Here is a 19,964-nt window from a genome sequence, read left to right on the forward strand (position 1 = left end):
GGCTTCGCAATGCAGCCCTGAAGTCCTAAGGAGATACCCAGTGGTTGACCTGTTATGTTATTGCTTCCCTTGATACTTTACGACGTGAGCAATATGGGCAGCAGAGGTAGCAGAACGGACTATGGGGAAAAGAAGCAGAAAAAGATCACAGAGGAGGTACAGATTTGCAGACCGGAAGTCATCTCACTTGTGCCGGTGGAGCACGGCGTTGAATGCGAGTCCATCTGTCCAGCTGGTGGTGAAGTTGAGGACGTTGACTTGGCTGTAGGGCCTGGTGGTCTGCCGTACCCAGCTCAGCAGGATCTTCTCGCTGTTCGTCTGCTGCAGGTCTGACATGATATCTTTCATGACATCCTTCACCTGTACAGAGAGACGCACGCCCGCTTACAATGCAACGTGTACTTCGGCGAAGATCTTGTATAGGAAATAGTAGGCCAACCAAACATGGAGTAAGTTGATTGGCACTTATTCTATTTCTAAGTTCTACTTTAAATGATGGAAAGATAAGTGATTTTTAGGGAAGTAAGATTTTTCTAAATATCACCTCAGTTCTCCATCCTAAACAATAATTTTACTCTTTAATAACAGTGAACATTCCTTCCATTGCTATGAAAAAGTTACATTTCGGGGCTGGAGAGATGGCTCAGTGGTTAAGAGCACTGACTGCTCTTCTGGAGGTCCTGTTTTTTATTCCCAGCAACCTTAGGGTGGCTCACAACCATCTGTAATAAGATTTGATGCCCTCTTCTGGTGTGTCTGAGGACAGCAACAGTGTACTTATATGTAATAAATAAATAAATCTTTTTTTAAAAAAAGGAAAAAGTTACATACATTTCAATAACTTGTATTTGCAAGGAATTTTGCAAACAAACTAAATACAAATTTTATTTTCTATAAGAATGTGAACATAACCATGTTTGGCTGGCTACAAAATCAAAGAGTTAAGTAATTTTCCTGCTAGCAATAATCATGCCCAAGAACTGACATTTTGTTGGCATCCTAAAGGAATATGTACACATTCGCAGGTGAAAGCCCTCAAAGAACGATAGATATCTCAAAAGGACCATTAGCCAAATTGAGGGATCAGAAGGAATCAAATCTAAGACAATTGCCGTATCAAGATGGGAAATATTAGCAAAAGTTAATAAACCTATATAAAAGCCCATAATACATAGATGAACAAGATAGATGGGTGGATGGATGGATTGATGGATGGGTGGGTGTGTGGATGGATGGATGGATGGATGAATGGATTGATGGGTTGATGAATGGGTGGGTGGATGGATGGATGGGTGGGTGGGTGGGTGAGTGGGTGGGTGGGTGGGTGGATGGGTGGATGGGTGGATGGATGGATAACACACTGATCAAAATAGGTTCTTTGGGGGTTGGGGATTTAGCTCAGTGGTAGAGCGCTTGCCTAGCAAGCACAAGGCCCCCAGCTCCGGAAAAAAAAAAAATAGGTTCTTTGTTATAAACAGAGATAGCTAATAAATGTAGAAGGAACAATGACATCAGAAACTCATTTGCCAAGGATCTTAATGGTTCAGATACTAATGAATGGCTGCTAAAACTAATGGTTCATGTCGGACAACTAACTAAACATTTATACCATCATTAAGTACATCCCAACAAGATATATTTAATAACAAGGGGCAGTCACTTTACAATGGGGAACAACTTTGGAAGTACCACTCTTACCTAAGTGAACGTGGCCAGAGAGAGAGCTAGCTGGCAGCACATGCCCCTGACACAGTGACAGAAAATTCAACACCACAAAACAACTCTACAAAATGAACAACCTGGATCCAACCTGCTAGAGGAAAGGGAAATCCCAGAGGCATTTTATAAAGTAAATAGTTCAGCCTTCTTCAAAAACATCACCACTATGCAAAGAAAGGCTCAGAACATTTTCCAGGTTAAAGAGAGACCAGACAGAAAGCCAATGAGCATCACTCGTGATCTGGAACTACTGTTTTCCTGGTTTATCATCCTGCCCCACTCCCACCACCCCACTGCTACTGGAGGCTGAGCCTAGGACCTTTGCACCACTGAGCTACACTCCCGGTGGTCTATGACTGACGTGGTTAGCCAAATCTCCAGAGACATACAGATGACCGCACTGTCTCAAAATCATCTTCCTGACTTAAACAACTACATATCATTTTGGCATTAAATAATTGTGATAATACAGTAACAAATGGTAATATTGCACATTTTATGTTTGTAATGTTGATGGTATTGTGGTCATACAGCAGAGTTCATTGTTTTTATTTTTTTTTTAAGTCCATGTTTTTTAGACAAGAGCTTGGCAAATATTTTTGGAGATTTGCAAAGGAAAGGGTATCCGAAGTATTCAGACAGAGAGAACGCCAGGGCAACCTAAGGAAACTGCTAACATTTGGGGAATCTGAAAGAAAGGCATTTGGAAATCCCTTAGGCTATTCCCACAACCTCCTGTAAGTCTGAAAGTAAAGCAATCTTCTCATTGAAATATGAAACACCTTTTTTTCTCCTCTGCCAAAAATGTACATCAGTCTGCCAACAGCGTCCATTGGGGAGTCCCTAATAAATTAGACTGTGTCCTCTGGAGACTTACAGACATAAAGCCATATCACCAGAACCTAGAGGAGGGCCCTGTGTGAAGTAGACCACTGCACATGGAACTATTTAAGGTGCAGCCACACTAGGAGGGTGGTCTTCAAACACAGTATGACGGACATCCGTACCGAACGGACGTCTGGACACTGACAGAGGGTGTCATGAAGACTAAGCTTCCATAAGTCATCTCCCCCAACCCCCGCCATTTTACACAAACTGGCAGTTAAGAGAGAGACCAGGAGCTGCTGAGAAGAATCAGCCACGCTGGGCTTGGATCTTGGACTTGCAGACGTGAGCATTTTGAGGCCATGAACACCTCCGGTCCCCGCCAAGCACTTTGTGGAAATCTGATCTGACAGCTCTGGGAAATGAATGGAAACAAGGCAAGGTCCGTTGCAAGGTGACCGGGGATGTCCCCACCTGCCAGTGCAGAATAATACTCCACAGCAAACCCAGCGTCAGCTTGGGATTTCCATCCACAATGTCAGTGCCTCCGATATTCACCAGCTCCACCTGTCAGGACAAAACAGCAAAACAAATAAACTCTCGGGACGGTGTCTCCACGGAACTCCAGACGTCTTGATTAACCCCACTTGTACGGCAACATGAATGAGGATGAAACTTTCATTTTTAGGAATTGGATCAATGCGAAACTCGAAAATGTATTATTTGTACTGCATGTCGATGAGAGCGTCAGGAAAGGCACGTGACTTGCCCGTCACTCACAGGACAAGATCAAAACTCCCACCACGAGGAAACACTTCCCAAGCATCAGCCGATTTCTATGTACGCAGCAACCAGCAGGCTTCACAGTAAACAGCACCCACAGCAGCAGAGAACCTTAAATGTCACTTACATTGTTCTGATGTAAAACCTGCAGCACCCGGTTGACATTATTTAAGGCATGCACCCTTGTGGAACCACGTTCCTTTGGCTGGAAAACAAAACGAAAAACAAAAAAAGCAAGTAAGATCCCCCAACGTTTGTGCTGACAAACGTTGACACAGAAATGGAAGTAATAGCAGGCAGCATCCATGCCTTCAGCCTGGGCACCACAGGATGCAAACTCATGTTTGAAACACTAGCTCACTTACAAACACGCCTGCTAAAATCATACATCGACAGGCATTCAACCCATCCATTCAATCGGGCATGGCGTTTCCTGTCTCTACATGAGATAGTGACTTAAAGGACTTAAGATGCGATGGGGATTTGGCGTTTTCAAAATTGCTCGAGTTACTCTTAACGGGCAGACACATTTGAGAATCAGTTCTGTCAGACAAAGCTTCTTCTGTTTAAACGTCTCTAGAGGCAGTAAAACGGCAGAGAAGTTGTGCCTGCTCTCTCCTGCCCAGGTAGGAACAACAGAGACATGGACCAGGGAATCTCGTGAGAGGCATCAGCTTTCCCCTGAAGACGCTCAGCCTCTGCCAGGAAGGCAGACGGGAGGGCGCAAAACTCAGGCTTCACAACTCAAAGCCGATAATGGAGTCTTCCGATCTCAACAAGGACCAGAGGTTCTCAATTAGCCTCATTCTCAAAAATGGTCGGCCTCTCTTACAGGCTAGAGATGTGGCTCAAGTAATAGAGTGTTTGCCTATCATGGAGCCCTGTGTTCCAAACTCGGCACTGCCGAAACATAGTATGGTGGCGCCCACACGATCTTGGTACTTAAGAGGAGAGGGGGAAGGATCAGAAGTTCAGGGTCATCCTCAGTCACAGCAGGTAGGTTGTGACCAGCCTGAGGTAAAAAAAAAAAAAAAAAAAAACCCATCTGAGGAAAATGATCAGATATGCCCTCTCACCAATGATGTTCCTGTGAGGCCTTCTAGAAGATCCAAGAGCTTTCTCCCATCTTTGAGGTCTGAGAACATATCATTGATGGGTGGTTTCCCACTCTGCAGCGAAGAAGAAGAAGAAGAAAAATAAAGGTGACTTCAGGATCAGAAGCTCCATATTAGGGCTGATGAGATGGTTCAAGGCATAAACGCACTAATTGGTGGCCACGATGACCCGAGTTAATCCACGAGGTACGCACAGTGGGAAAGAGAGAAGAATTTCCACAATTTGTCTCAGGTGTACCATGCCATCAGTGTGAGTGTGTACGGGCATGCTAATAAATATATAAATGAAATTAAAAAATTAAAAGCCAACAAAAAGAAATGACACGTGTTCTTAACACTTAAAGGACTGTTTTTGGCCGTGTTCAGTCCCAGTCCACTGACCCAAGGCAATCCCTGCTCAGAAAATCAGGAGCCCCATTTTCAAACCCAGTTTGACCAAGAACTATCTAATGAGACTCACTCAGTTACCTAAGCTCCCTTAAGTCACCAGCTATTTTAAATACCAAAAAGTATGATGTGACGCGAGAATGTACTAAAAATCATAAACCAGTGATGTAAATTAACAGGCGTGGAGGTTGTTGCTTCTTCCTATGAAACACACAGAGATGGAAGTCCTTCCCGCCAATCCCAGAGATTACATAATCACGAGCTACCTTTTCTCTGATCTCCTGAAAAAACACACCTTACACATGAAGCAAGACCTTAAATTTGAGATGAGAAAAGAAGGGATCCCTGTTTCCCCCACTTACTGAGCCCTTACTCTTTATTAGTGTGCAATCAGTTAAGGATTCTTAGAATGCATTCTAAAAGTTCATAGGCTCTAGGAAGGGAACATGTGACCTGCCACAGAAAATGTGGGGAAAAACTTGGGCCCTATCTCAGAAACAAAGCTGTCCCTTTGTGTTGCCACTCTGTTGGGGACACATAGATCATCCTTACCAATTACAGCAACAAGCAGATTAGCAGGGCACAGAAGCCACATTCTAGAGGCACTATTCCACACTGAAGACTTCTGAACTGTCAACCAAGCAAAGGGTCCACAAGCCCTTGTTCGCTGCCTGTCTTCAAGGCTCCCCTCCTAACCCCACATCTGCCTTCCATAGTTCAGTTCAGCTACCAAAGACCTCAACTCTCCCTCCTGTCTTATTCAGCAAACAGAAAGATATCAGGTAAAGTCCATAGAACGGGATAAATTATCCAAGGGGCCCCCGCCAACTAACATCCACTTTCCAAAGGACAAACAAAATAATATGGAAAAGCTTATTATAAAGTGAAGCCAGTGCAAATATTTCTTCATATTAGAAATAAACATGGATGTCTGTTAGTGGCCTTTGACACAAACAGATTGTGCTGTAGGCTAGCCACAAGCCTTAGGGCATGTTACCTGATCTTTATAAACGTACTTGTTTATTAAAAACTCAGCTGGTTAATCAATTACTATTATCAGTTATACCACAAGCAAAACCATCATGCTTTCTACTATTAGAAAAAGTACTGTTGAGGCTGGAGAGACGGCTCAGCAAATGACATCACTTGGTTGCTCTTGCAGAGGTTCAATTCCCAGCACCCGCATGGTGACTCACAGCCATCTACCACTCAAGTTCCAGGGGACCCGACTCCCTCTTCTGAACTCAAGAAGTAGGAATACACATACACAGGTGTACAAACATTCATGCAGGCAAAACATTCAGACACATAAAATAAATCTTTTCTTTTTTAAAAAGATTTATTTTATTTATTTAATGTATATGAGTACACTGAAGCTGTCTTCAGAAACGCACCAGAAGGGGACATCGGATCCCATGACAGATGGTTGTGAGCCATCATGTGGTTGCTGGGACTTGAACTCAGGACCTCTGGAAGAGCAGTCAGTGCTCTTAACCGCTGAGCCATCTCTCCAGCTCCCAATAAATCTTTTCTTAGAGAAACATAAAATTTAAATATCCGAGGAGATTTACAGAATATCCTCTTAGTCCCAAATTCACAGAAATGATGATCTGTGGGAACCTTTCCTATTCAAAAACAATTTACACAGCAATGAGAGCACGCCTGTGTAGAAATAACACAGATGCCAGAAAGGCTCCACTGCTAACTCAGACTTCTAAAAGTTATCATTTCCCCTCACATTCAAGCAGTCCATTTGTTCTTAAACTTGTTGCCTATTACAGGCTCTCTTTAGAATATTCTGTTGGGAAAAAACATGAAGATGCAATTCAGTCCCTGTAAGTCAAATACCCATGCAAGGGTGAGAAAGGCCCCTTTTCCCTTAAACACAGGCACACAGTAACAACAGCTCAGTCTCCTTCTTCTGTTTCCTAATCTCAGATCATCACTGTTGACAAACTATATGAAATATGTCTTAAATGTGTGCCCTTCCCCACATACCCCGATGTTCCCACACACCATAAGCAGCAATGACATAAGTTTGGTACACTGACGGTCAGTTCTCTAAGGAGGAGCCCCAAATCCCTGCAGAATGGCAGACAAGGAAGTTGATGGGGCTCCCCTGGAGAGAATAAGAGAAGGTGCCTAGACTCTCACAAGGAACTTATTAAAATCTGTGCTGTAAAACTTACGTGTGATGCCCTTAACTAACACTCGGGTGGCAGGAGGATCTCTAATTTCGAAGCCAGCAAGTTCCAGGACAGCCAGGGCTACACAGAGAAGAACTGTCTCAATCAATCAGTAAATCAATAAATCGATCAATAATAGCTTCTGGGCTCTGCCAAGCTCTTAGGCCCACGGATCCAGTTGCTCATTACCAACACCCTCCTCCAAGGGCAGACAAGTATCCTGTCAGCGAGCCATCAATCTTTGAACCGACACGCTAGTTTCCGCCCATCCCTATAATTAAGATAATGAAGAATGTTACAATACTCTGCTTGAGATGAGTTCACAGCCCTGTCCTTTAAGCACAGACATGGCTCTTCACTTGCTCTCTGTTCTGTCCACCAGCCCACCGCCTCGCAGGAGAATGTCAACAAGACCCCTCAACGCCAAAGCACTACAAAAGGCAGGTTCTTTTCTTAGTAGGTTTTTGGGTTTGTCTCCAGTTTTGCTGTTTGGAAAAGGTCTCACCCTGCACCTTGGCTAGCCTAGAACTCACTCTACTCTGTAAGCAGCTTCTTAGTCACACTGACTTTGGGGGTTTTAAAGACCTTTGACTCCTTGAAAAAGGATCTGTCTACGAGAGTCAGAACTCTACACACCTGTATTATATGTTTTTAGCAATAAAACATGGACTGCAATGAGCTGGGGGACAAAAAAACAAATATATGCATGAAACACATGCCCGTGGCATACATCCCAGCCTTCAAGAGACTGAGTCAGGAGAATTACAATTCGAGGTCTACACAGAAAGTCCAAAAACAGGCTAAGCAGGAGGAGCCTGTGCTGGAGGCCAAGAGCTAGAGATGCAGTTCACTGATAGGTTTGCCTAGTAGGATACAACCCCCAGCACTATGAGAAAAGAAAATTAACATATGTGTGCATGCACACAGACACACAGACACACACGCACAAGTATGTACACTCAACATGCACACGGGCTGTCACTAGAAAACACTAAACATTCCTGACAAATGCAGCTTCCAAATGTTCCACATAAATACAGAAAGGACTAGTAGTACCCAAGAGGACATGTCCCCACCCAATAGGGAAAGCAAAAGTATCTGGTGTGTAAGCAGGGTCCTTGCTCTACACAGGAGGGCAGAACATTTCTTATGTAAAGGACAAGTCGGTACAAACTTAAGACTTTGTTGGCTGCGTGGTCTCTGTGCAAACCACTGCTCAGCCCTGTTGCAATGTGAAAACAGTCATCAATCAGGCAAGAAGGAGTAAGGCAACTGGAAGACAACTTTGTTCTAATTTCATGGACACTGAAATCCAAATTTCATGCACTTTCCACCAATTATAAAATAAAATGTTGCTCCTCTGTGACCCTCTGAAAATATAGAAATGACTTTAACTTGAAGACGATACTGAAGCACACAGTGGAAATGTCCTAACACAGTAATAGCCAGCATTCACTGTGTGCACAGGTAAGTTCTGAGAACTGGATAGACTTAGACGCATGGTTTATACATACTCTCTCTTTATTAAGTGCTCTGAAGTGAAGAGCTTCAACATTCCCAGTCTACAAGTGAAGAAACAGAACAAGGATCCCATCTTACAAAACCCAGTTCCAAGCCCATCTTCTCAGCATTTGAACCAACAAATATTACCAGGGCACGTAACTGTGGCAAACAGGGGAGCAAGTATTTAGTTGCAGGGATGGGATATAGACAGGTAGGTGAAAATATAGACGGTATAGATTGATATAAATTAGTAGCGATATAGTACATATCAACTTCCCAGGGCAACAGAATAAATCACCACGCTGTACTAAATTAAGACACCACTTCCCAGCAGCCCGCTGTAAAGCATCTCTGGTGTTTTTGTGTTGTGGGCTGTAAACATCAGCTCTGGGAACAAGTCTAGAAATGTCAAAAGTCATCTCTTTAATAAAAATAAGAACTGATTCATCTTGAGCATCAACCTCACATTTAAATCTGTGCAAAGACTGACTTGCAGGCACTTCTTTGGTAGAGAAAGTACAGTTTAGTAATCCAATCACACAAATATTTGGTGACTATCCCCTTTGTGCCTTAGCCCTAGCAAAATCCTGAGTTTACGTCACCCCCTCCATTCGTAAGAGGCCATTTTCATTGCTGCCCAATAAACACAAAATGGGACAGACAAGCAATCTCGAACTTGGAGGAAAGATAAAACTTGTGTCCTGTTTTACTTTTTTAATTATTTTTATTTTATTTTATGTGGATGGGTCTCTTGTTGCAGGAGCCACAGAGGCCATAAGAGGGCGATGGATCTCCCAGAATTGATTCTGAGCTGGGAACCAAACTGTAGTCCTCTTGTAAGAGGAGCCAGTGTTCTCTACCATCAAGCCATCTCTCTGGCATCTCACTTTTTCTTTCAGAGTCTAGTAGTAGCAGCAGCATGACGGCAGGTGCTGTTGTCCTGGACTGACTAAATTGCTCCCACCCCTTTCCACTAGTCTGTCTGTGGACAAACTCAATACCAGGCCTGGGTCCACCATTTTGACAAGAGAACTGCAACATCAATGCTATTTCCTAGACATGATGCAACTTCATTGAAAAGCATCTGGGCAAAGATGCTAACAACTGTTGCCAAGCAAGCGGAGAGGTAGAGGCAGCTGTCGGGAGCAGATGTCATGCCTGTGGTGACAAGATAAGGAGAAGCATGTCTGATGGGCACCTATCATACATGGAGAGTGAGCATGTGCCCCAGGCTCCGTGCCAGCACAGCATGACCATGTAGGAACCAAGACTCACTGTCTGGCAGGGCTTCCTGCTTGAGACAAGTTGAAAATCTGAATTGGCCTGTGCAGCGCTGGTAATTTTCTAAAACGTTACACCAGGGAAATGAGTCTTGTCTGTCTATAGCTATGCTGCATCATAAATGAATGACAGGTAATAACCAAGTAGGGCAGGGCCACATTCAAATGAAATACAGGGTTAGTCAACAGTGAGTCTCTTAAGGAATTGTGAACTCTGTGACAAGAATGCAAGTGCACATATTAAATGAACGTGTCATTTTGAAAAATGTCATATGGGGCCAGTTAATAGTTTAATGTCATGTTCAGCCAAGACTGAAAACCCTAATTCTGTCCCCAGGATCCATATGGTCAAAGGGAAGAAGTGATACCACACATTGTCCTTCTGATTTCCATGTATACCATGTCATGTGAGCACACACACACACACACACACACACACACACACACACACAAATACACACACAAAATGAAACAAAACCTAATTTTTTTTTCATTAAAAAAATCAGAATTTAGGCAAGAAGAAGCAAGAAGCAAGAACACAAGCAAGAAAGGAAGGAAGGAAGGAAGGAAGCTAGCTAGCTTACAAAAGAACTACCAGAGTATCCTAAACATGGTGGTCAAGAATGTGGACAACATTTTATTGTTTATTTCTCATTGGTATTGGGGAATTAATAAGTATTGAAATATCTTTTTAAGAAGACTACACACAGTTCTAAAATTAGCTGTGGTGACATGAAATGAGTATCAGAGCCGAAGGGTAATGCATGGTTCAGCTCAAGGAAGCCTGCAGTGGCTCAGACAATATTCCCGGGGAGATGAACCATCCTGGGGGATGCTGCTCCCAGTTGCTTCGACCACACCTTCTGCAGCAACTTTGTTTCCAGATCCTATTTTTATGACTGTTAACTCCCAATTTCAAGGAGCAGAAAACAGCAGGGCACGCACATCCACGCCCCATGTTGTGTATAGGGGAACTGCACGTGAGCAGCAACTCACACCAGAATCCAGAACCAACGCTTCACTGGCCTGCCTCCTGTCCAGTGGATTTAAACTTCAAGTCTGCAATGGAAACCTATGGGAATTTGCCCTTTAATAGGAGGAAAGCAGAACTGTGCGTAACGTTCTGCATTTTCAAGTTTGCAGATTCTTCCTCTGACCGCACCGATGAAAGAGCTTCTGTAATTTGTAGGCTCACGGCTCTGCCAGATGAGCAGCTCTGAAAGCGAGCCAAAGAAAATGCAGGCTCAAAGTCAGGACACATTTCCCAACAGCTTTGCTGTCTCCCTAGAGGGAAGCCACATGCAAATCAGACTCTGAAAGCTAGAGAGTCCAAAGGACCGTGTTTTACACACCATGCAACAGTCTTAAGCAGGCTTATTTCTGTTTGGAAATGTGTAACAGAGAGCAGCGGATTCACAAATTAGTGGTTTTTCGTTAACATTACTACGCAGCTATCTTTCTGGGCAATACAAGGTAACTGACCGGGGGTGTTAAATGGATAAAAGGATAAAACACAGTTCCTTTTAGAACTGTTTCCAGGTTTGCCTGAGGTCATAAATAAATGAACAGTACACCCAGGAGCAAGAGTTTCTTCTTAACCCTTTAAGCAACCACTGTCTCCTTTCCTCTATACCTCTTCGAAATACCAGACCAGGACCCACTGCAGTATGGGTTGCCTTTCAGGACTCTGGGGCTCTGAAACTTTGTGGACTCAGGGGCCAATTAACAAGCACTTGTATCTTACAAAGATAAGAGGAAGACAACTGCTTGTGAAGATAGGCAGCATGAAGCATACAGAGTATAGACCTATAAGTGTCCTCTGCTGAGTGAATTGCTTTTAGCTTCTGTATAACCATGTGTGGTTACTAGTAAAAGACAGCTTTAGATCCGTATCATTTAATATGATCAAGCTCTTCACCCTTTATCAAGGAAACAATTCAACAACTGTGAAGGTTTAAGTCGATTTCGTTCCCTGTGAGTTAAGCAGCTGAAGGTTATGATGAAGAATTCTAGTAAGGGATGGAGAGATGGTTCAGGACTGGATGATGCTCCTCCAGAGGTCCTGAATTCAATTCCCAGTGCCCACATGGTGCCTGGGGCCTCTGGAAGAGCAGCAGGGGCTCTTGACTGCTAAGCCATGTCTCCAGTTAGTAAATACAGTAAAAATCTCAACCTAGTGTTCCTATTCTCATGAGACAACACGAGGGATTTTGCACTCATAACATTATATTATATTTATATCTATTATTTTATATAATGTATTATAATAAAATATATTATAATAATATATTATTATATCTCTTTCCAGTACAACTGTCTCTAGCTGTTTTCTGAGCATATGATTTTAGACATATTAAATATATGTCTGTGTTACTGTCACGTCTTTTTAAAGATTTATTTATTTGTTTTATGTGAGTACACTGTTGATGTGCTCAGACACACCAGAAGAGGTCATCGGATCCCATTACAGATGGTTGTGAGCCACCATGTGGTTGCTGGGAATTGAACTGAGGACCTCTGGAAGAGCAGTCAGTGCTCTTAACTACTGAGCCATCTCTCCACCCCCCACTCATTTCTTTAGTAAACCGAAAACATTCATTAGTTACTTTTTATTTTTTAGTTACTTTTTTTGTGAAAAAAATTGTGAAAAAGTTGAAAAAATACTTTGCCAGGCTGGGCATAGTGGTGTACACCTTTAATCCCAGCATTCAGGTGGCAGAGGCAGGTGGATCTTAATAAGCCTGAGGCCAGCCTGGTCTACAGAGTGAGTTCTAAAACAGGCAGAGCTACACAGAGAAACCCTGTCTCAAAAAGGTGTAGGGAAGGGAAGGACAGAGGGAAAGAGGAAGTGAAGAAAGAAAGAGAAAGGAAGGAAGGGAGGGAGGGAGAAAGAGAGAGAGAGAGAGAGAGAGAGAGAGAGAGAGAGAGAGAGAGAGAGAGAGAGAGAAGAAATTTGAAATGATGTAAGGAAAGAAGTGTGGAAGGAAAAGACTGCCCCGTGGAGCTTGGGACTCTGTGCTTTAATCAAAGTTTTATTCCTGCTCAAACATCATCACCAAGAAGCAAGTTTTAGAAGAAAGGGTTTACTCAGCTTACACTTCCACATTGCTGTTCATCACCAAAGGAAGCCAGGACTGGAACTCACTCAGGGTAGGAACTTGGAGGCAGAAGCTGATGCAGCGGCCATGGAGGGGTGCTGCTTACTAGATTGCTTCCCCTGGCTTGCTCAGCTTGCTTTCTTATAGAACCCAGGACCACCAGCCCAGAGATGGCACCACCTACAGAGGGTTGGGGCCTCCCACCTTGATCACTAATTGAGAAAACGCCTTACAGCTGGATCTCATGAAGGCATTTCCTCAAGAGAGGCTCCTTTCTCTGTGATAACTCCAGCTTGTGTCAAGTTGACACACAAAACCAGCCAGTACACCCTGGACGTGACATTCATCATGATTTGAATTGAAGCTACTTTAAAGTCCCAAAAAGATGGAATGATAAGTCCCAGCAAAATGTACCACTAGCCTGTTCTGAAGACTTTACTAACACGGTATTCACTGGAGGAACACATACAATGAATGCTATAATCAGTTCAAAGGAGAATTCAAAGAGATGCATGTCTACAGGCAGAAAAGGGAACCGAATGTGTGTGCAAAAATGCATGAGCTGCTCTATGGCAATACTTAATTTCCAGCTAATTTTTGTATCTGTATGGATGAGAATAATTTGCACCATCTACTTTCTACAATTTATCGAGCTGTAAAGTACTTTCAGATAACAAAACTGTGGAGCTAAGGATGGAACGAAGTTGACAGGGCGCTTGCCTATCTCGCATGAAGATTTAGATCCGATCCAAACCACAACACCTCACAAATGAGATCTGAGCGTACATGTGCTGAAGTTCGAGGCCATGCTCAGCTACAAAGCAAGGTTGAGGCCAGTCTGGGATACAGGAGAGCATGTCCCAAAATAATAATACTACTAATAAATAATAGTAATAATACTGATAATGATGGTGATGATAGGAAGAGAAGAAGAGGAAGAGGAGGAAGAAGAGAAGAAGGAGGAGGAAGAAGAGAAGAAGGAGGAGGAAGAAGAGGAGGAGGAAGAAGAGGGAGAGGAGGAGGAGGAGGAGGAAGAAGAGGAGGAAAAGGAGGAGGAGGAAAAGGAGAAGGAGGAGGAGAAGGAGGAAGAGGAGGAGGAGGGAGAGGAAGAGGAGGGAGAGGAAGAGGAGGGAGAGGAAGAGGAGGGAGAGGAAGAGGAGGGAGAGGAAGAGGAGGGAGAGGAGGAGGAAGAAAAGGAAGAGGAGGAGGAGAAATTAAAGTACCAAGAAATGGAAGGAAGAGTTTATCCAGATGACTGAGCCAAACAAGGTACCCACTAATACTTTCCCCCTTTTTAGAACTCTAAAAAGATTTTCTAATATACATACTAGTGACTTAGGAAAAGAAGGCATTGACCAGTGAATACAGAGAGTAAACAAATACTGGATGCATGAAGGTATTAGAATAAACAAGATGGTGTCTGACAGACACTCTAGATAGAGAGGAAGCCAGAAATGAAATGTCAAATAATCTGTCTGTTTTTAAAGCAAATTCCTAAATGGACAGAAGATACCATTTGTGTCTATGTGGTTTTCTCACATACAATTATATTTCATAGTTCACCAAAATATATACCAAAGGGCCTAAATAAAAAAGAAAAATAAGTCTATTCTCTTCAACACTCTATGTATATAGGATGGATAGATAGATAGATAGATAGATAGATAGATAGATAGATAGATAGATAGATAGATAGATAGATAGATAGATAGATAGGATGGATGGGTAGGTGGGTGGGTGGATGAATGGATGGGTAGGTGGGTAGGTGGATGAATGGATGGAAAGACAGACAGACTAGCCTCAGGATTGCCCAATGAGGCTACTCAAAAATGGAAATGCAAGCTTTCCAACCCCAGAGAGAGTTAAACTCGAAAATCTTGTAGAATCTCGAAATCTACAAATGTGCTGTGTCCTCTCATCCCCACCTGTAGACTACAGCCAGCAGAAGGAAGAAAACAGAACATGGATGAAGTCTGTGGCCCTGCCTGAAATTCCCCTCCTTATACTCACATCCCCATCACGTCTTAGATAAATGACTTTGTGCTGGAAAGGAATCTGACAAAGGAAGTCTTCAAGGTCATCCCTCCTTTGATCTTTTCTCTTAAACAAAACAAGACTTCACAGTCTCTGTGGGAGCACAAACCAGCCCACTAAGCACTGTCCAGTAACTCTGTCTGTCCTGGAAGGAACTACCAACATCCTAGGAAAAAGAAATGGAATTAAAGCCCCCTTTGATGCTACAAAAGAACAACATGGTTCTATGAGTTAGAGAGATTTCTGCACCTTTTTATAAGTGCACATATGTGAATATCGACTTCATTAAATAAGCAGCGGTGGTCCTAGTAGAATCTGTGTTTTTTGGGTCTCTGAAACTGCCAAGACTATCACCATAACGATTTCCCTTCCATTACTCTTTCTCAGCTATTTCTATCACCCTGCACCCTCTTCCTTCTTTCCTTCATCTGTCCCTGCTCACCATTCTCAACAGCAGGGCAATAAGAATTCACCCAGGTTTAAAGGTTGCCTCACCCAAGGTGTCCCAAGACTTTGAAAAAAAACCTCTAAAAGTTAAAACGGAGGCAATGCTTTCCCCAGTAAGTGCGTGAAGCTGCCAAAAACCACATTGCTTCACTAGTTCTAGCATAGAGGGTGGCCGTGACCCCAGCAATAACCAGGCTGGATAATCCCACCCACGTGAGCTCTCAGGAGACTGCAGGGAAGGGAATTTCTCTGGCCACACACTCTCAGTCGCTAAACCTTGCTGAGAATGTGACACACGCAGAGATGGAGCTGTGAATGCTGTCAAGTCCATGCCATAGGCTCCTTGCCACTACAGAATCCAAGCATTTAAAATGTACCGAAATATACCTACCGATGCTTTAGAACAACCTGGCACCTGAGGATCAATCATGAAGCACGTCTGTCCTTCCATTACTCTCTGAATTTCCTTTTTTATATATACTCTGTGAAATACGGACGTCATGCCGCGCAGTTTTGCAGAGGATCACACACAGAGGTACACACGTACTGCTTAGTGACTTGTTCTATGGCGTCAACTTGCTTACTAATTTATTGACATTGTGTGTATTCGTGAGTGTGTGTGCAATGTGCTTGGCAGGGAAGGGAGGAAAATGAATATATGGAGGTTGGAGGAGAACTCAGTGACGTTGGTTCTATCCGTTGACCTCGTGAATCCTTCAAGACTTGAGGTGTCTTTGCACACTAAGCCAGCTTCATGGGCCACAACTCTACACTCCTCATTCGTCCATCAGTCTGTCCTCTCAGAGGCAAGATAAAACATCCTTCAACCAAAAGCTGTAAGACCTGAGAATCACTGTAGTCCGGTAATAAACTGTAAGTCTGGAGATGGGCACTTTGGTTTTGTTTTCAGGAGACAGGGTGTCCTTATCCTGCCCAGGCTGACCTCGAACCCTTGGGTCAAGTGATCCTCCTGCTGCAGCCTCCCAAGTATCATGTGCCATTGCACCTGACCTGAGAGACATGGGGCAGCTTTTAAAGTGTACCACTATTTAAAGACACATGAAATCAGCCTCACCTTCCCACAAAGACATGCCAGTGTCGGTGGCTCTGACTTTACAAGTTTTGACTACAGAACACCTTCACTTGAAAGAGCTTTCAAGAGACTGGAGTGGTTGTTCCCCACATAATAGCACTGGCGGCAAAAAAAAAAAAGGGGGGGTGGGGATTTAGCTCAGTGGTAGAGCGCTTGCCTAGCAAGCGCAAGGCCCTGGGTTCGGTCCCCAGCTCCGAAAAAACGGAAAAAAAAAAAAAAAAAAAAAGAGCACTGGCGGCTCTTGCAGAGGACCCAATTCAGTTCAAGCACCCAGGCTATGGTTCACAACTCTCTGTAACTCCAATTCTAGGGGACCTGATGCCCTCCTCTAACCTCTAAGGGCGTCAGAATGAAACCTATACATACATGTAGGCAATACATATAAAATAAAATAAATCAATCATTTTAAAAGGACCTAAAGGACCTTCCATACCAGTTTAAAGACAAACAAAGAAACCTTTCTTCTTCAGCTTTCTATCTTAGAGTCAATCAACCCAAAGACTGTTCCCAGATTAAGAGTTGAAGAGGGAAAAAAATACATCCTACCTACTATAACTATTGCACATTTAAAACCAATATGAAACCTCTCATTTTACCATGCCCCCCCCCAATTCTGAGCATAGTGGTGCTTATGTTCCAGTGGTTACAGATGCTGATTAAGAGCAGACCAGTGAAGGACAGAGAGGATGGATAATGGTATTCGTCACACTCAGAGGAGGAAAAGCCTATCACTGTTGCACAGGGCAGAAAGAGTGCCTGAGGTTTCATGGTTAACCATGCTAAAGGAACTGGTCATCTTTTTTAGCTACGCAGACACAAGTCAGAAGGAGGCACTGACCACAGAGTAAAATCCACCAGCATCTCAGATACCTTTGAAAATCGAGCGTTTATCCATTTGGTAAAGGTTTTCTTCTGTACATCGTTGTGTTCATCTGCAGGAGAGAAAGAAAAGACAAGAGCGTGATAAATACAACCATCTCCTTCCTTGGCAGCTTGAGATAGACATCTATACAACATGAGGCAAGAAACACACAGCTATGAAGGAAACCATTGATGGAGCCCTCCAACTTCTACAACAGAGAGAGACTCAGTCACCTCACCCAAGAGTCCTGGGTGTCACTCCCAGTTCTGAAATCCAAGTTTGAGCGCTACCATCCGGACCTTCACAACTGCACATGTCACCTTGTCAGCTGCATTTTAAGTATACTACAAGCATGATAAACATGTGTGATCGTTTTCATTTTCAGTGTGACAGAATCTAGGATCATCTGGGAAGCATGAGTGCACGAGGGAGTAGATAGAACTGGTTGGGCTTGGGAATGTGTGTGGTGAACTGTCTTGACTGTGCTAGTTAAGATGGGAAGACCAGCACCTCAGGTGAATGGCATCATCCAGTTTAGAATCCTAGACTGTAGAAAGCTGGAGACAGCGAGCTGAACAGTAGGGATTTGTGAATTAATTCTCCCTTTGCTCTTGACTGTGAATCTGTGCAACTGCTTAAGGCTTCTACCTGAATCCCCACAACAATGGATCATAACCTGGAATTGTAAGCAGATAGATCCCTTTAGGTAATGAAGCAGGGCCAACATGTCCCGCCAAAAAGTTACTCAATATTCACTTAAAAAATTCATAACTACTCCTTCTTCACACAAATCTTACCCCTTCTAGAACAAAAAGGGGTATAAGATTCTTGGTCAGTTATCTGACACATTTTCTTGACCAAAGGGGAAAAAAAAGGAGCAACATAGAGTCAAAATGGTTTTAAACTTTAAATACATTTTAATATTTAATTTATCATGTTGAGGGCTGGAGAGATGGCTCAGTGGTTAAGAGCACTGACTGCTCTTCCAAAGGTCCTGAGTTCAAATCCCAGCAACCACATGGTGGCTCACAACCATGTAATGAGATCTGATGCCCTCTTCTGGTGTGTCTGAACAGCTACAGTGTACTTATATATAATAAATAAATAAATCTTTTTAAAAAATTTATCATGTTGAATTACTGTCTACGTGTATCTATGTGTGGGTATGTGCATGTGAGTGCAAATGCCCACAGAGTCCTGAAGAGGGCATCAGATCCTCTTAAGTCAGAGTTACAAGAGGTTATAACCACCATGTAGGCACTAGAAACTGAACTCCAGCCTTCTGAGGAACAGTTATGTGTTCTTACCCACTCCAGCCCCACCCCCAAGACAAACATTTTTACAAGCATATTAACCAGAAGAATTAAAAAACATTATCAACTCCAATGTGATTACGAATTCATTGGGCAAGGCACAAGTATCGTCAAACAGCTAAAGAAGCTCAAATGTCTTGAAAACGAGCCAAGTGAGATTAAGTGTATAAGGAGATCACATGGTACTACAGCGCCAGCAGCAAAACCAGCACGCATTACAGACAAATAGATCACATTCCGAGCCACTTCTTATGTGATTCTGAGTTAAGTATCACAGTGTCATTTACCCTCAAAGTCCTTGTCTGCAAGACAGAAATAAATGCTAACTATAATGTAAGGTGCTATGCTGATAAGTAAAACTTTTCTGCTGATAAGTAAAAGTTTGGTGTGGTGAATGAGAATGGCTCATATTCCCATAGGCTCGTATATTTGAATACTTGGTCTCTAGTTGGTGGAACAGTTTGAGAAGGATTAAGAGGTGTGGCCTTGTTAGAGGAGGTGTGTAACTGGGGGCCGCTGTCTGATCCCATATTCCCTATCAGGATGACCCTGGACTATAACCCTCTAATACTATGAACCTCAAATGCTTTCTTTTATAGGTTGCATGGGTCCTGGAGCTTTGTCAAAGCAGTAGAAAAGTAACTAAGACACCAGGTAGTTAGTTTATGGTTGTAAAAACAATGGCATCAACCATGAACGAACATGAAAACAACAGTCCAGTTTTACCACTTCCCGTTACGTAATTCGAGCACTCTCCAATTTTCTACTAAAACTAACAAATGTCATTGTTGGTTGAACACCTAAGAAGTGACGCGTAAGCTACCCGTGAGCAGTTCTGAAAGCAGTCTATATTCCAGATAGTCTAGGAAGCTGTGGGTCCATCTACGTGCCTCAACCTATTACAGCATACTCCAGGCAACATCATAACAGGAAGAGACCTGTGTGTTCTGGCCATCCTGCACACACCACAAAGGGACCACCTTTATGTGGTAATGAGGACCCTCTTGCTAGTAAGTAAGCCTGTATCCGGTACTATAGTTTGGGAAAGAAGATTCCCCTCAAAGGACCATGTATTAAAAGGCTTCTTTCCCTTTGGATACATTCGAAAAAGTGGAAGCTTCAACAGGGAAACCTTGCTGTAAGTACTTAAGTCACTGGGGGAATGTCTTGAAGGGGATAAGAGGTCCCCTGCCTCTTCCTCTTATTCCCTTGGTTCTCCACCCATTTTCTCTCCCACCTATCCCTGGCTATTGCCACATGGTACAGAAACTAAAGGTCTACTTAGTCATGGACTCTGATCTTCAGAGCTATGAGCCAAC

At 43.2% G+C, this 19,964-nt stretch overlaps 1 protein-coding gene across 12 annotated transcripts in view; it reads right to left on the minus strand.

Moving 5' to 3' along the window:
• Positions 1-19,964, minus strand: part of Utrn (utrophin) — a 502,827-nt gene that overhangs the window by 371,537 nt on the left and 111,326 nt on the right. For all 12 annotated transcript variants that reach the window (XM_087636075.1, XM_087636021.1, XM_087636135.1 and 9 more), the window contains 5 exon segments: positions 17,341-17,402; positions 4,404-4,496; positions 3,455-3,532; positions 3,019-3,111; positions 188-360 (listed from right to left, as the gene is read on the minus strand). In XM_087636075.1, coding sequence (XP_087492201.1) covers positions 188-360; positions 3,019-3,111; positions 3,455-3,532; positions 4,404-4,496; positions 17,341-17,402 — 499 coding nt within the window.

The sequence above is a fragment of the Rattus norvegicus genome, chromosome 1 (genome assembly GCF_021556685.1).
Source record: "Rattus norvegicus strain SHRSP/BbbUtx chromosome 1, alternate assembly SHRSP_T2T, whole genome shotgun sequence".
NCBI classification, from domain to species: Eukaryota; Metazoa; Chordata; class Mammalia; order Rodentia; family Muridae; genus Rattus; species Rattus norvegicus.